At 39.3% G+C, this 18,189-nt stretch overlaps 1 protein-coding gene across 1 annotated transcript in view; it reads left to right on the top strand.

Moving 5' to 3' along the window:
* The window catches only part of CATSPERB (cation channel sperm associated auxiliary subunit beta), a 139,062-nt gene extending 122,186 nt beyond the window's left edge, over window positions 1-16,876 (top strand). The window contains exons 22-26 of the mRNA XM_055333696.1: window positions 7,568-7,678; window positions 9,432-9,567; window positions 11,788-11,888; window positions 13,006-13,080; window positions 16,673-16,876. Of these exons, the coding sequence (XP_055189671.1) occupies window positions 7,568-7,678; window positions 9,432-9,567; window positions 11,788-11,888; window positions 13,006-13,080; window positions 16,673-16,876 (627 nt within the window). The remainder of the gene's footprint in view (window positions 1-7,567; window positions 7,679-9,431; window positions 9,568-11,787; window positions 11,889-13,005; window positions 13,081-16,672) is intronic.
* The last annotated feature ends 1,313 nt before the right edge of the window (window positions 16,877-18,189 follow it).

Genomic DNA, 18,189 nt, shown 5'->3' on the forward strand with positions numbered 1-18,189 from the left:
CTACTCCCCTGTTCCTCCTCTTCCTCCTTTAGACCCCTCCTCTTTTCTTTAAGATTTTATTTATTTATTTGAGAGAGATTGAACACAAGTGGGGGGAGAGGGAGAAGCAGGCTTCCCACTGAGCAGGGAGCCCAGCACGGGGCTCTATCCCAGTACCCTGAGATCATGACCTGAGTCAAAGTCAGATGCCTAACTGACTGAGCCACCCAGGCACCCCATTAGCCCCCTCTCCTCTTACCGCTACCTCTGCATATGGTTTCGGAGTGAAGAACTCTAAATGGACCACTTTCTCCTGATGTCTCCCTGATTCCCCTTTGGATTTCAAAGGGAATAAGTGGGGTGAGAGCATCTCTTCTCAAATGAATGGAGTCCCAAGACCCAACTCACATCTCCAGTCCAGTGAAACGAATGGTGTCCTAAAGAAAAGAAGACTATCTGATCCAACACAGCACATTTAAACTCCTGCCAAAGTTTAGGAAACAACCAAGACCAGCAGCACTCTGCCTCTCTGGAGGGTGGAGTGAACAAGGTAGAAAGAACAGAGAAACCATCAGGTTCACAGATAGAGTACATGATGGGGTAGCTTCTTGAGGAAACCTCACAGATGCCTGTGGAATCTCTCTCCAGAAGAAAACACCTACCTGCCTGTGGAAAAAAAGACATAAAACGCTTGTTTCTTTGTGTTCAAAACTCTCCCTTGTCATCTCATGGAATTCAGAGCAAAAGCCAAATTCTTGCAATGGTCTACTAGGTCCTCAATGATTTGGCCTTGGCATTCCCTCTGACCTGATTTCCCCTGGGTTAATCTGCTCCAGCCACACTGGCCTCCATGTAGTTCTTCAAATATGCCAGACACATCTCCAGCTCAAGGCTTTGGCAACTGAAGAAATTCTGTCTGGAATGCTCTTCTGCCAAATGGCACCTGGAGCACTCTGTCATTGTCTTCGGGTCTTTGCTTAAATATCGCCATCACTGTGAGGTCTGTTTTGACCACTCTATTTAGAATCAGAAGCCTCACCCCCCGTGTTATCCACTCCCTGTCCCCCTTCTATCCCTTAGTATTCTTCATTGCACTGATTATGATTTACAGATTTTACTCATTTGTTTTATTTATTGTGTCTTTTTTGTACATTTATATTTTATTGGTGTTCAATTTGCCAACATATAGAATAACACCCAGTGCTCATCCCGTCAAGTGCCCACCTCAGTGCCCGTCACCCAGTCACCCCCACCCCCCGCCCACCTCCTCTTCCAACACCCCTAGTTCGTTTCCCAGAATTAGGAATCTCTCGTGTTCTGTCTCCCTTTCTGATATTTCCCACTCATTTTTTCTCCTTTTCCCTTTATTCCCGTTCACTATTTTTTATATTCCCCAAATGAATGGGACCATATAATGTTTGTGCTTCTCTGGCTGACTTATTTCACTCAGCATAATACCCTCCAGTTCCATCCACGTCGAAGCAAATGGTGGGTATTTGTCGTTTCTAATGGCTGAGTAATATTCCATTGTATTGTGTCTTGTAAAAAAGGTAAGCTACATTAAGTCGAGGTTGTTGTTGTTTTGAAAACTATTTTCTTCTCTGCTGCATCTTTAGTATCTAAAACAGTGCCAGACATAGGAGTGCTTTAAGACCGCTGAACAAACTAATAGCAGACATTTATACGTATAGTATCATACACTTACCACATGAAGAGGTTGACTTCTTGTTGAATCTTGCATTTTGGGGTAAGAAGCTCTGCTCTGGGCAGTGACCAGCTATAATATTGAGTTCTTCTTTAGTTCCAGCCTTTTCCAAATATAAACCCTGTTGTATCCACTACTGAAATATCATTTTACTATCTATTCATGGAAATCCTTAGTTTGTTTGTGTTTTCAGGATTCTTCAGCCTTTCCGGTGTTATCAGGCACTGTACAAATAGACTTTCTCTGAGGATACAACAGCAAACATGACAAACATGATAACTTCATGGACCTTCTCTGTAATGGAGGAGGATGGGAACTAAACAAAAAGTTGTACAAATTAGAAACTATTTCTGAACAGTATGACTGTACATAACCCGAAGCAGAATTATCAGGAATATTTCTACAATGCAGCCTTCTCAATTGTACCTCACAGCTTCTGAATCACAAACTATAGTGCAGTCCTGAAATTTGCATTAAAAAAACTCCCAGTTAATCCTTACTTGCTCTTAAGTTTAAGATAGACAAGTAGTAGATACAGACACAAAACACACACTATGACTGTTGATCAGGGTTATATAACCTAGTCCAAGGGAGTCACACTGAAGATAAACAGGGGTGAACCAAAAAAGAAGGAGAAAGTCAGAGTGTAGAAGGGTGTAGAGGAGAGAAAAAGAGCATCCTAGGCAAGGAGGTACTCTCACCAGGGCAGTCATGAGACAGCGCTCCATGACTTGGGAAAGCCAGGAAGCCTGGAGCACAGTGAGTGGGGTCGTATACAACAGAGAATACACATTCCTTTCAGTCCACATGGAACAGCCATACAAAGTGACTACTTATTTTGTAATAAAGTCTTAATGAATTCCAAAAAGGCTTACCACAGTCCATATTCTATAACTTTAAATCATTAAAATTCAAATTTAAAAAGAAAAAAAAGCAAAAAAGAAAAGTATATTCATACACACATATGTCTTCAATTTACCCCTTAAGTTGACCTCTGTCTAGTCTGACTTGTGAAAAAAATCCTAACTAAACTACCAGCAAGTCAAATGCATGGATATACTAACGCTGTGGTATTTCAGGACTTTCTCCAATGTGAGAAAGTTGGAGCATATGAAACGTGCTAAAATAATTAGGAAAAATAATCTCAACAGAAGACTTAAAACATGTTTGATACCATTTAACATTCATCTCTGAATTAGCTTCTGTAAAAGAGAAATAGAAGTGATACTACCAAATCTAATAAATAAAATCTGTGAGAAATATTTAGCAAACATATAAAATCAAATATTAGAAGCATTCAGGCTTTAATACTTCTATTTTACTTTGTTCTGTAAAGTCAAACTGAGCCAACGGGACAAAAGTAAATAAAGTATAAATATTAGAAAGAGACAAAACTCATCATTCCCACATGTAATTACTCACTTGAAAATATGGAAGAAACAACTGACGAACTACTAAAACTCAAAATAATTATCAGTAATGCAGCCCAATGGATATAAGATCACAAAGAAAAATCAGTAGTGTTCCTTTATATCTGCAATAACTAATTAGAAGTAAAAATGGAAAACAACCCATTCTTCATTTGCATATAATGATAGATGTAGAATTTAATCTAAAAATATGTGCAAGACAGGTATGGAAAAAATTATATTTTTTAGCTAAGGCATATGAAAAACACCTTAAATTGAGAGAAGTCTCATGTTTCTGATGGGATGCTTCACCATAATAAAGCTCAGCTCTCTCCAGATTAATCTATAAAATTAGTGCAATTACAATCAAAACCCCAACAGGATATGTTTGAAGGAACACAATGGGCTTATTCTAAAGTTCATTCTAAGGGGCACCTGGGTGGCTCAAGGTGGAGCATGTGCCTTGGGTTCAGGGCGTGATCCTGGGGTCCTGAGATCAAGTCCCACATTGGGCTCCCCGCAGGGAGCCTGCTTCTCCCTCTGCCTGTGTCTCTGCCTCTCGGTGTCTCTCATGAATAAATACATAAAATCTTTAAAAACAATAAAGTTTACTGAAAAAGAAAATGGGTATTAATAAATAATTTGAAGAACAGAAAATGAATGAGAGATTTGTCCTCCTATAGATTAAAAAAGGTAACTAATATAATACAGTATTACCTGGAGTAAGCAGATGGAAGGAAATAATAAAGATTAGAGTGGAGATGAATAAAGATGATAATAAAAAATAAACGCCACCCAGGTGTCCCTAAAGAAGAGAATTGAAGAACAGTAACAAGAATAATAAAACCAAAAGTTGGTTCTTTGAAAATATCAACAAAATTTACAAACCTTTAGATAGACAAGAAGAAAAAGAAAAGACAACTACAATCAGAAATGGACATGGGATATTGCTGTTTATTTTACTGTATATATGATATATGGGAATTATGAACAATTCTGTGTCAACAAATTGGATACTTAGGTGAGATGGAAACGTTCATGGAAAAACATAAATTACCTAAAGTGACTGAAAATGAAATAGAAAGTCTCAGTAATCCTAAAACAAGTAGAGAGATTGAGTCAGTTAGTAATCAAAAACCTCCCAACAAAGATCAGATGGCTACATTGGTGAATTCCACCAAACATTTAAAGAAAAAAAAATTTTAAGATTTTATTTATTTATTCATGAGAGACACACAGAGAGAGAGAGAGAAAGAGAGAGAGAGAGAGAGCCAGAGACACAGGCAGAGGGAGAAGCAGGCTCCCTGTGAGGAGCCTTATGTGAGACTCGATTCCAGGACCCTGGGATCATGCCCTGGTTGAGTATCATGCCCAGATACTCAACCACTGAGCCACCCAGGCATCACTAAAGAAAATTTAACACCAATAGTTCTCAAACTTTTCCTAAAGAACTAGAAGAGAGCACCTCCTAACTGATTCTAAGAGGCCAGCATTACCCTGATACTAAAGCCAGATAAAGGCTTGCAAGAAAAAATTGCAAGAAAATTGCAAACCAATATGCCTTATGAATATAGAGACAAAAAAAACCCCACAACAATACTAGCAAATGAAATTCAACGGCATCAGAAAAGGATCATATGCCATGACCAAGTGGAGATTTGTCCCAGGCACACAGAAGTGGCCTAACATAAGAAACCCATCACTGTTATGCACCACATTAATAGCACATACACGTGATCATCTCAATTGACGCAGCAAAGGCTTTTGACAAAATCCAACATTTTATGAGAAAAGCACTCAACAAACTAGTAATAAAGGGAAACTTCCTCAATCTGATAAAGGACATCTATGAATTACCCACTGCTATCATCATACTTAGTGGTGAAAGATGAACAGCTTTTCCCATAAAATCAAGAACAAGACAAAGCTCATGCCCCTTTTATTCAGTATTGGACCAGGGCAACTAGGCAAAGAAAAGAAATGAAAAAAACATCCAGATTGGAAAGGAAGTAGTAAAGTCATCTCTATTTACAGGTGACATGATATTATAAGTTATATATAACATAATAATTTACTATGAAACCGTAGTAATCGGGCATCTTGGTGGTTCAGTCAGTTAAGTGTCTGCCTTTGGCTCAGGTCATGATCTCAAGGTCCTGGAATCGAGTTCATGTCGAGCTCCCTGCTCAGTGAGGAGTCTGCTTCTTCCTTTCCCTCTGCCCCTCCCCCTGCCTGTGCTCTATCACTTTCAAATAAATAAAATCATAAAAAAACACATACTAATCAAAAGAGTGTGATAATGGCATAAGGATGGACATATTTATCAATGGAATAAAATAAAGAGCCCATACAGCTGAGTTTTGACATATGTGGCAAGGCCACTCTAAGGAGAGAGAATAGGTTTTTTCAACAAATGGTGCCAGGACAACTGGATATCTATATTTAATACTATGAAGTTGGACACCTGTCTTGCACTATACACAAAAATTAACTGAAAATTGATCGAAAACCTAAATGTAAGAACTAAAATATAAAATTCTTATAAGGAAGTATAAGTGTATATCTTTGTCTCTTTGATTAAGGTGATGATTTGTTAAATATGACCCTAAAGCACAAGCAGTGACAGAGAAATAAATAAATTGAACTTCAGCAAAACTAAAAACTTGTGTATGTATATGAAAGGACACTGTCAAGAAAGTGAGGAGACATCACTGAATGGGAGAAAATATCTGCAAATCATATATCTGATAAGACTCTAATATCCAGACTATCTCAAGATCTCTTACAACTCCACACCAAAGAGACAAACTACCCAGTTAGAAATAGATGACGTTTCTAAATAGTTCTCCAAAGATACACAGATGGCCAACAAGCCCATGAAAAATGCTCAATACCATTAGTCATTATGTAAATGTAAATAAAAATCTCATTGATTTTAATGGAAAATGACAAATATTGGTGAGGATATGGAGACATTAGAACCCTCATCCATTGCTGTCAGGAGTATAAAATAGTGCAGCTGTTGTGGCAAACATTTTGGAAGTTCTTCAGAAAGTTAAACATATAGAATGACTGTACAACCCAGCAATTTTATTCTTAGATATATATCTAAAAAATTGAAAATGTATGTTCAAACAAAATTTATAACAGTGTTTTTCATAACAGCCAATAAGAGGAAACAACCAATCATCCATTAAGCAATGAATAGATAAACAAAATAGGCAATATCTGCACAATAGAATATTACTTGGTCGTAAAAAAGAATGAAGTACTGCTGCATGTTACCACATGGATAACCCTCAAAAATAACATTTGAAGGACACCTGGGTGGCTAAGGGTGAGCATCTGCCTTCAGCTCAGGGTGTGACCCCGGGGTCCTGTGATTGAGTCCCGCATCAGGCTCCCTGCATAGAGCATGCTTCTCCCTCTGCCTGTGTCTCTGTTTCTCTCTGTGTGTGTCTCTCATGAATAAAAACAAAACAACATGTGAGCAAAAGAAAACAGACACAAAAGGTCAAATATTGTATATTTCCACTTATATAAGGTGTCGGGAATAGGAAAATTCATACAAATGGAAAATAGAATGCATACATGGGTTGGGAGAAGGGGAAGAGGGAAATGAAGAGAACTATTTTTTAAAGATTTTATTTTCAAGCAATCTCTACACCCAACATGGGATGTGAACTCACAGTCCCGAGATCAAGAGTCACCTGCTCCACCAAGCCAAGCAGGAGCCCCAGGATGGAGTAACTATTCGTGGATACAGGGTTTCCATTTGGGGTGATGAGAATGTTCTGGAATTAGCAGACAACATGGCACATGTAGTGAAACTCAACCACACTTGAAAATGGTTAAAGTGGTGAGTTTTGTCTCAGGAAAGAGAAGAAGAAGAAGAAAAAAGAACCTGGGGGGATGGTAATCCTAAAAAGAAGTAAAGGGGGAATGACATTTTTTAAAAAATAGAATTGATTATCAAAATCAAAAGCCAATCTCTAACAGTGATCAAGTAAGAAATGAATGACAAATGGATAATTATAATGGAGATTTTTAAATGATGTTAGTGAACGCCACAAAGAAAGGCAAGTGAGAAACAGTAGACTTGGAGAGGGTTCCAGAGAGCCCACAGCCCTGTCGCATCATGTCGAGGTCTCCGTTTTCATGCCTGTGATGGGAGGCGCCCAGGACAGGGAATCTGAGGGCTCTGGTGTGCTGCCTTCAGAAAGACACAGGCTCAGTAGGTCCCACACATGTTGATAGTCAACCTGGCAAGCAGCTGACACTTGAATTCAAATGGCCAGGCAAGGAGACAGAATTCAGAAATACTGTAATTTTACTCCATTATTAATGGCATCTTTCCCCCTCTTAGCATCTTGGGGATTTTATTAATTCAGGAAACAAATATTTAGTCGACATTTACTCAGTTTGCAGAAATCCCGCCACAAGAAAAGCAAGTCAGCCTATATTCTATTTACAGAGATCTGGTAAATTCAAACAGTGCGCTAATATGTCCACTCGGGAGGAGTGTAATTGCACAAATGATCAGAAGTTTTCACATGCTGTTGCTTTCTCAGATTGCAGAGAAAAGGTAAGGTAATTTTTAACTGCCTAGAAACAAAGTGCTTTCATATTTATAAGATTTCGAAGTGTGCATTTTGATTTATTTATTTTTTTTAAATTTATTTATTTATGATAGTCACAGAGAGAGAGCGAGAGAGAGAGAGGCAGAGACATAGGCAGAGGGAGAAGCAGGCTCCATGCACCGGGTGCCCGACGTGGGATTCGATCCCGGATCTCCAGGATCGCGCCCTGGGCCAAAGGCAGGCGCCAAGCCGCTGCGCCACCCAGGGATCCCCCTGCATTTTGATTTAAAATGAAATATGAGGGATCCCTGGGTGGCGCAGCGGTTTGGCGCCTGCCTTTGGCCCAGGGCGCGATCCTGGAGACCCGGGATCGAATCCCATATCGGGCTCCCGGTGCATGGAGCCTGCTTCTCCCTCTGCCTGTGTCTCTGCCTCTTTCTCTCTCTCTGTGTGACTATCATAAAATATATAAAAATTTAAAAAAAATTTAAAATGAAAGATGAGACATAGAAAGAGCATCTTATTATGACATAGAACCAAATAATAAGACACAGAGCTAGAAAGATCTGGATTTAAATGTCCCTAACCAAGGTAATGAACCATTCCTGCAAAACAGGATAATGGCTGCACCACACTGTCCACCTCACAGGATTCTCATAAACACATGTGCCTATATCTCTGTGGAAACAATCTGTAACCTGTCATACACTATACTAGTTTATGATGGATATTGATTCATCAAAAATTTATTGAGTGTCTAATGTGTATCAGTGGTGGGAATATAGAAGTTGAAGTCCTTGTAATCAAGAAGCTGAGTCTGGTAGTAGTGACAAAATAGAGGACAGGATAGTATGTTGGTTAAGAGAAAGGATTCTGTGTCAAATATTCTGTTAGTCTCTCAAAGCATTCAAAAGTGTATCAAATGGATTATTGGTGTTTGTGTTACTAACTTAAATGTACACTTAATATAACTTTCAAGTAGGTCTATTTCAAGGTCTTGTAAGACTATATAATAGCATTACAGACTCTGTATATATACATATATAGCATTGTATTAAGTGATTTTTATTTCCATATAAAGGCTTTTCAAAGTAAAGTTGTTTATTTTTTAAAATAAAATCCTCTATATAAAGATAAAATCATTTAATACCATATGAGGCATAGAGTAAGCATTCAGTGAACTGTGAGGGCTGTTATACACACCCCTACAACTCTCCCCTCCCTGAATTACAGTAATGTTTCTTGAGCATTTACTGTCTACCAAACACAGCTCTGAGCATGCTCCGTGGTTTGTCTCATTTAATTAGAGGTAGGTAAATTTGCCAAAGATCAGATTGTTAGTATGTGAGAGAGCTGGATTTGACCTCTGACTCCAGAGCCTGAGTTTCAAGAACATGGCTGAAAAGATCCTGACTGGCCAGGAGAGAGGTGCAAGGGAGCTGGGCAGGATCCAATTTATGCAGCACCCTATGAGATACGAGTTAGCCAAAAAAGTGTGAATGTCATCATAGCAAACTCCTGAAAAAGGCCAATAGAAAATTACAAATTTTGTCACCACACTAATTGTGTATTACTTTTGATTCTACTGTAAGATTGCTTCTCACATTCTGAGAAGGTGGAACGCCTAAGAGGCACATGTCATTTAGGAAGATCAAACTCTTGGGTGATGCATATCTATTCAATACTTTTTTTACAGAGGAATTGAAATTAGTCTTGAATTTTCCAAATTGATGTTCATTCTTGGAATTTCCACCTTAGGTTCCTCGATTTAAGTTTCCAGTTACACAGTATCCAGTGTCTTTGGAAATTTACAGTGAGGATGGACATATCCCAGTGGAAACTCCTTATCTAGTGACCGTAACTGAAGTGAACAGGAGGGAAAACTGGAAACTAAGTAGGGTTTGCTTTCTTCTATGGCTGTTTTGTCTTATAAGTAATGTTGTTATTACCTAGGTAAGTGGCTTATAAAACCTGTTTACACAAGGAACAACCAAGAGTTGGAGGCCTAACTGGCTGAGCCTCCCATGTGCCCCTCTTTGGAGAAGAATTTGGATCCACTGATACACTGCTGTTCACTCTCCTTCTCTTGTCTCTCACATATTTCATTATTACTTTCAGTGCCCTGGATTTCATGGCATAAAAGCATTTTTGAAGAATTTGAAATCCATTTTGTAGATGAATAGCAAAAGATGATTGAATTTGTGCTACATGTTGGTCTCGTGTCTCTTTTGATTGCTTTTGCAATGTTACAGAGGAAGTTCTAAAAGATGTGGCCAGGGATCCCTGGGTGGCGCAGCGGTTTGGCGCCTGCCTTTGGCTCAGGGCGCGATCCTGGAGACCCGGGATCGAATCCCATATCGGGCTCCCGGTGCATGGAGCCTGCTTCTCCCTCTGCCTGTGTCTCTGCCTCTCTCTCTCTTTCTCTCTCTCTGTGACTATCATAAATAAATAAATTAAAAAAAAATAAAAGATGTGGCCAGATAGCCTATAGAATCTGTCTTCTAAGACACCAGGCTGGCTCAGTTGGAAGAGTGTGCAACTCTTGATCTCAGGGCCATGAGTTCAAGCTTCACATTGGGTGTAGAGATTACTTAAGAAAAAAAAAAAACTTAAAAAAATTATCTTCTAATTATATGAGCAAAGTTTCTTCAAAATTCTATGGTAAAATAATTTAAAAGATGTGGAAATTTTTTTTAAATAAGAAAAATGAGGGGTGCCTGACTGGCTCAGTCAGTAGAGCATATGACTTTTGATTGGGGGGTTGTAAGTTTGAGTCCCACATTGGGTGCAGAGGTTACCTAAAAATAAAATCTTTGAGGTGTCTGGGTGGCTCAGCTGGTTAAGCATCTGACTCTTGGCCTCAGTTCAGGCCTTGATCTCAGGGTCATAAGTTCAAGCCCCACACTGGGCTCCATGTGGGGAATGTTCCTGACTAAAAAGTCAATCAATTGATCAATGATCACAGCTTTAAAAAAAATGAAATTTACCACAATTTGATTTTACCTCAAATGTACAATTTTTCCTGCACATTTTGTGTTTATAAATACATCACGGCAATTGCTTGATCAGTAGGTAGACAGATAAATAGATACATTTTAATGAAATTTTGATCAGCCATTAATATGTTACCAAATAGCCAGACATTGGGTATTCAGGGAGACTTACTCTGCACAGTACATGCATTCTTGAGATGAAAATCTAACAAAAAAAAATGCTGAATATTTTGCTTTAACTAGCTTCCTCATTTTCTGGTAGTGTATGAGAATCTAATGTTGCCAGCTTTTAAGCACTGATCATTAAATATTCAAACATTTGTATACTGATTGTTAAGCCATTCGTAGCTTGAAAGTAGCCACGGTGAGACTATTTACACTATGGAAACTGGCAAATTCTACTATCAGAGCCTTATCCCCCTTAGATCTCATGTACAGTTGTACCACTGCAATCACTATGAATTATAAGAAAGGCAAGAATAACTGATCACATCTTTTAGAAAATATTCAAATGGATCTATTGTGAAAATGTTCTGCCATCTTTTGAAAATTATTTAGCAACTGCTAAGTTTGAATTATCTCGTTGCCAAAGATACAAAGTATGTGCAGGTTGAGACTGGTCCTGAGCACAGGGCTAGAAGGGAAGGTCAGCCTGAATAAGGTGGTCAGAGGTCTTGTCCTTTTTTATTTTTATTTTTTTTGAAAGTGTGTGTGCACAAGTGCATGAACGGGGGTGGGGAGGGGCTGGCAGAGAGGAAGAGAAAGAATCTGAAGCAGACTCCACGCCCAGCTTGGAGCCCAGAGTAGTGCTCAATTTCCCAGTTTCTGAGATCATGACCTGAGCTGAAATCAAGAGTCAGACACCTAACTGACCGAGCCACCCAGGCGTCCCAGAGGTCTTGTCCTTCTTGACGGCATCCCTGAGGAGATACAGTGTTAGCTATGAGACCTAATTTTCCCTCTATATGTTTTCTATGTTGTCAAGCAGAACTGAAAGTCTGGGGTATCTTAGCCATGTTACAGAGTGAAAGCCTTCATTGTATCTCGATGTATGTAGCAAATTTTATCCAAAATGTGAAAATAACGTAAGTGTGCTTAAACGATACTTCATATGCTTTTAGAACACAGTGTACCAGAAAATGTAAAAAAATTGAAAAATTACTTAGAATCACGTCTTAGTGCTCCAGTATATAATCCATTAGGCCTCAACTTAAGTATAAAGGTAAGTGGACAGCATTTTTGTTTTTCCTGTTTTGTTTTGTTTTTTTTATAATAAATTTATTTTTTATTGGTGTTCAATTTGCCAACATACAGAATAACACCCAGTGCTCATCCCATCAAGTGCCCCCCTCAGTGCCCATCACCCATTCACCCCCACCCCCCGCCCTCCTCCCCTTCCACCACCCCTAGTTCGTTTCCCAGAGTTAGGAGTTTTTATATTCTGTCTCCCTTTCTGATATTTCCCGCACACTTCTTCTCCCTTCCCTTATATTCCCTTTCACTATTTTTTATATTCCCCAAATGAATGAGACCATATAATGTTTGTCCTTCTCCGACTGACTCATTTCACTCAGCATCATACCCTCCAGTTCCATCCACATCGAAGCAAATGGTGGGTATTTGTCATTTCTAATGGCTGAGTAATATTCCATTGTATACATAAACCACATCTTCTTTATCCATTCAAACAAAACACATATGTCTAAAGTAAGATTGGTTTAAGTTTTAAAGCATAGGTATCCATCAATGGTAGAAATTGCATCTTTAAAGTATATGTAGAGTGTTTATTTTTCCTCTCTTTTTCTTGATATTGTTATTTCTAAAGGTATCCGGAAGTTGAATTTAACATTAACTTACTATTTTTTGAGCTGATAGGCAAAACTAATAGATTATTTTTGAAGGTGGGGCAGAAAGGGTATTTCCAAAATTTAGGGGAAAAATTGGTTTGGTATTTTTCACCTGGATGTACACAGATATGTCTTTTGGTTTCAGCTGTGTATCAGAAGACACAAAGTTGATATAATCTAGGTAATTGTTATAAAAGCCCATAAAAGTGAGTGGACATATCAAAACCATGAATATGAAGATTAGCCCAAATTACTTGTCAAGGCCGTGTTAGGTTTTGTGTTTATGTTTCTTCATTCTATAAAGAAGTATCAGCTATTGTCCTTCTCCCTCCATTTTTATTTTGGTATATAAAGTGGATGCCCGAGAGACTTAGGAAGGGGAATGGATTTTTCTATGCAACATCTATAGAGAAATCAGCCCTAGTGTATATCTTAACTTAAAGGAACATAAGTTTCAATGCTGCTAATGACTGGGTATGTTTTTCTCCACAGGGCTCTGAGCTTTTTCACTTTAGAGTGTCCGTTGTTCCAGGGGTTACTTTTTGTAAATTAGTTGAAGAATTTCAGGTATAGTAAATGCACAAGGTACTGATGGGGTGATGGCTGGGGAAGTAACATGACAAATGTCAGTGCAAGAGACACTAAAGAGGAAAATGGCATAATTTGTGTGATGGACAGGGCTTGGAGACAAGAGATCCTGGAGAGTGGTAGTGACAATGTCAGTAATGATGAAGGTAGAGTGCATGACACATAGCAGGACCCAAGAGTGCTGGGAGCATTTTAATAAATGCCTGGATTTGTTTTTGTTCTCTCTCCATCTTCTATATTTAAGTCAGTTTTCAGACTTGTACCACCTTTCCTCTCACCACATATTCCCATAGAAACATATATCTATGACATTTTAATTTCCATCACAATCTTCCTGATTATCTTCATTGTAACAGTAGAATCTTAATACACCAAAAGCTATCAAGATGCAAAAGTATCGGGAACCAAAGTCAATCTCCCCAAATTAACTCCATGATGTACAATAATTCAAATTTGCTTCTTTATATAATGATATTGGCTACTTGTGGGGGCGGTGGGGTGAGGAGGAATGAAGATTTGATTAAACTGATTAACCACTCATTATTAAATATGGATACCACAGTATCAAAAACAAAATCTCTCTCTCTCCCCTCCCTCCCTTCCTCTTTCCCTCTCCCCTTCCTCCTTCTTTTCCCACCCCTCTCCTTTTTCTATCTTGACCTTGCCCTAAGGCCAGCCCCAATAATGGGTCCATACTGCTGTAAACTTGTGTTAACTATCTGGAGTGTCAGTAAAAACTTGAAAAATAAAATAAAATTGGCAAAAATGTTGTAGTTCCAAAAAACAAAAACAAAGAAGCATAGCAAAGGCTTCAAAATAAAACTGCAATATAAAAACCACTCTAAAGGTCTGGAATAACCCTTGAGTGATGAAGGAACCAGAAAGACACAATAACATAGCCAGAGTTTTGATATTAAACAGACACTGAGCCACCACAGAGAATAAAGTGTAACTTGATCGGATCTCAATCAGTGTGGCCAATTGCTAAAACACACAAAAACCCCAACATTTGAAAAATTTTTATTTATTCATGAGAGACACAAAAAGATAGAAAGAGACAAAGACAGAGGGCTGAGCCGAAGGCTGGAGCCCAACTGCTGAGCCACCCAGGTGTCCCAAACCCCAACATTTTCCCAGAGAATGTTTAATGGGACCTAGAGTCTCACAACATAAACATCTTAGATGTCCAGGATAAAATCCAGAATTACTTAATGTGCCAATAACTAAGAAAATATAATTGATTCTCAAAAGCAAAAGCAATCAGCAATTGATGCGGCCAATGAAATGATCAGACAAATGTTTTCAACCAGCCATGGTAACCAGGCTCCAGGAGGTCAAGGTGTGCTCTTTTGAAATGACTGAAAGGGGAAAGGGGGAAATTCTCAGCAGAGAAATGGAAGCTATAAAAAAAGAACAAAATGGAAATTTTAGAACTGAAAAATACAATATCTAAAATTTAAAAATCACTGGATAGACTGGCTAGCAAAACATATATGCAGAGAAAAAAAAAGTCAGTGAATTTGAAAATAAATCAGTAGAAATCCACTCTGAAGAAAAGGGACTAAAAATAATGGCCTCAGGGACCTATGTGATAGTATCAAGGGTCTGACCTTTATGTCCCCAGAGTCCATGAAGGATAGCAAAAAGGGATTGATGCAGAAAAAAGGAAGAAGAAGGAAGAATGGGAGGAAGGAGGAGGGTGAGGAGGAGGAAGGAGAAAAGGAGGAGGAGAAGAGGAAATAACAAAGGCTGAAAGTATCCCAAATTTGGTGAAGACATAAATTTACATATTCAAGAAGCTTAATGAATCCAGAACAAGATATAGAGGTCCTGTCTAAACATACAATAACCAAACTACTAAAAATCAAAGATTAAAAAAAATCTTGAAAGAAGCCAAAATGACAAGAACCATGCAAGTGAACAATAATTGAATGACGTTTGACTTTTCCTCAGATACTATGAAAGCTACAAGAAAATTGCCTAGCATTGCTAATGTACTGGGAACCAGGGTTGAGTAGGGAGGAAGGACCACCTATCCAGAATTCTATATCTAGTGAAAATATCCTTCAGGAATGAAGGAGAAATAAAAGCATCTAGATGAAGGAAAACTAAGGTAATCCACTGTTGGCAGAACTCCTCTTGTTAAAAAGGCACAAAGAAGTTCAGGCTGAAAAAAAGCATCAACAGAAGGACACAAAGCTTCAGGAATGAAGGAGGAACCACAAAAATGAATAAAAGAAAGATAGGAAGTGATTGCACAGTTAGTAAGGGAAGAGAATCATTAAGAAACAATAGAAAAACAATATGAAGTCTCTAAAATCCGTTGAAATCTTATTTGAAAGTATCTGAAACAATGGGGATATTTGTGCACTGTAATGGACAAAATTTGAATAACACTGTAAATTGGGTAACAGCATTATCTCAATGTTAATTCCTTGATTTTGGTAATTACACTGTGGTTATTTATTTTTTTTAAAGATTTTATTTATTTATTAATGAGAGACACAGAGAGAGAGGCAGAGACACAGGCAGAGGTAAAAAACAGGCCCCATGCAGGGAGGCCGATGTGGGACTCGATCCCAGCACCCCAGGATCATGCCCTGGGCTGAAGGCAGGCACTAAACTCCTGAACCACCCAGGGATCCCCTGTGGTTATTTAAATGAATGTGTCCAAGAAATACAAATTGAAGTATTTTGGCAGTAAAGGGACAGTGAGTCTAGAATACACTCTGTTATGATTCTGGGGTTGAATCCAGACACAGAGAGGGGCAGAGACACAGGCAGAGGGAGAAGCAGGCTCCCTGCAGGGAGCCTGATGCAGACTTGACCCCAGGATCCCGGGTTCACGCCCTGAGCCAAAGGTACACACACAATGACTGAGCCCCCCAGGCACCCCTAGATGCCTCCACTTCCACATTGAACATAAATGGCACCCAACCTTCCCTCAAGTCTCAGAGAAAAAGACACCTCTGTGCCTCTTTGTCAACAATCCTGTCTCTCTTCAAGGATCTTTTTTTTTTTTGTCCATCCAGGTGTAGGAAGCATTTTGAACATACAGAAGTTTCCCTATGTTAGCACACAGAGGATTTTTCTACAAAGATGATAGCTTGAAATAGCACATGCTATTCCCTGTTCCCGGACTGCCCATTCTTCTCCTTCTCTTCTATGAATCCACTTACTTTTGGAGATCTAGCCCAGGAAGCCCATTCCCTGGTCACCCTCAGCAGTTAGGCATTTCCTGTGTTCCCACAGCCCTCTGTCCATTCCTCTGTAATGGAATACAGCTCTCTTCCCTGCTGTTTAAATATCCTGCCTACCTCTGCCATTAAAGTCCTTGCACGGAGGCACTGGACAGCGGATAGGATTCTTATTCTGTATTGTGTGCAAATCATGACTTGCCAGATTGTCGAGAGATTGTTTCTAGGCTTTGTGGATGCGGAAGGTCTATATGTATCTGAGAAGTTTGCTAAGTTGATCAATAGTGTCTCCACTGTTATGGAAATAATATAAAATTCCACGTGGTCAGTGACTAGATTCAGGAAGCTAAAATACTTTGCTTTTTCTGTTGCAGATTTATGTTGACGAAGTACCATTGCCATTTCCAGGACATGCACTGATCGCTGTTGCTGCGGCTGTAGTGCTGGGGGGATTAATTTTTATGACATTTATATTTCAAATACGTAACATCCACCCAGCTGATATGTGCCAAAAATTTATGAGGAGACACAAAGTGAACATATCAAATGCCACTGTCAGTCAGCTGGCTTATAGATGAAAATTGAATCATGAACAAATGATAATCACCATTTTCTCTTGGTTTATTGGTTTTATGAAACAGTTCCTCGAACACTATAATTAAATGTTAATATGAAAACAAGAGAAGCTACTACAGGATTACCATTACAACTCAAATTGCTATCCCTCAATATGTGTACCATTCTATTTTCTTATTCTAAATATGTGGAAATTTTCTTATGTTAACACTTACATAGGAAATTTTCCTCGAGGCTTTTACAAAACCATAAAATGATAACCATCTCTGTGTGGAATGAGCCTTCTGTATTCTTTAGCTTCTATTGACTGGAGCCTATTCTGTGGGATCAGAACACTTGAGCCTTGTTGTGTTTAAGAGAGAGTATGAGTAGAATGCGGTCCTGCCGGGGACAGGTAGGTGTGGAGGAGGCTTATCTGCAGGTGTGCTAGCAAGGCTTCATGGGAACTAAAGATGAAGCCATTTGGGTTTCTTGAAGCAACTTTAGCCCAGATTGTAGTGCCTGAAAAGGGGGAAATGTGACCTCCATTATGGGGGTGCTGGAAGAACCCTGTCCACTCAAGGTATTAGCTTACAAAGCTACAGACGGCATGTGGAATTGCAAATGATGTACCTCTGTGTGCTCCTTCAGAGCACCCATCCCCCCGAGAGTCAGAAGATTGCCAATACATCCAGAGATAAGAGCTGCGCTCTCTTGGAAAAGCTCATGAGGGGCAGCATATGCTTTGAGAGCATAAGAAGAAGCTAAGCAGCTTGTCCAGTGTTGTGCCCAAGATTACGGATCCGAGAAACCACCAAGGAGCCGACACCGATGCAAACACACAAGGGTTTATTTACAAGCTCGAGCTTGGGTCCAAGTGCACCCGACACAGCGGAGCAGGGACTTGGACCCCGAGGTGGGTTTCAGTTTAGTTTTATGGACTGGTCTAGGGGACCTCCAGAAGGGCTGGAGGAATTTCTCAAGTTCTGTTTACATTCTGATATGGGACTTCCTGCCACTGGCTTGGGCTCTGTTCTCATTCTAATATGGGGCTTAACTGAAGTAAGGTAAAGTTCAGCTCTTATTCACATGGGCCTGAGATGGCTGTACTTGTGCTAACACCGAACTTAAGGTGGAATGGTCTTAATTTTCTCGGCCTCCACATCCAGAAGATCATGTTTTCCTGCTACACCAGGAGCCCAAAAAAGGCTACATGGCAGTCTTGGTTTCTGAGTCAATGGAACCATTATTGTGTTCACTGGTGGAAGAACTACTACACTAGCTAGAAAGGCCATGTGATTGTCAGAGCCCAAAGTTGAGGGCACAGGAAGCAGAA

The sequence above is a fragment of the Nyctereutes procyonoides genome, unplaced genomic scaffold (assembly GCF_905146905.1).
Source record: "Nyctereutes procyonoides isolate TBG_1078 unplaced genomic scaffold, NYPRO_anot_genome, whole genome shotgun sequence".
Taxonomy (NCBI): Eukaryota; Metazoa; Chordata; class Mammalia; order Carnivora; family Canidae; genus Nyctereutes; species Nyctereutes procyonoides.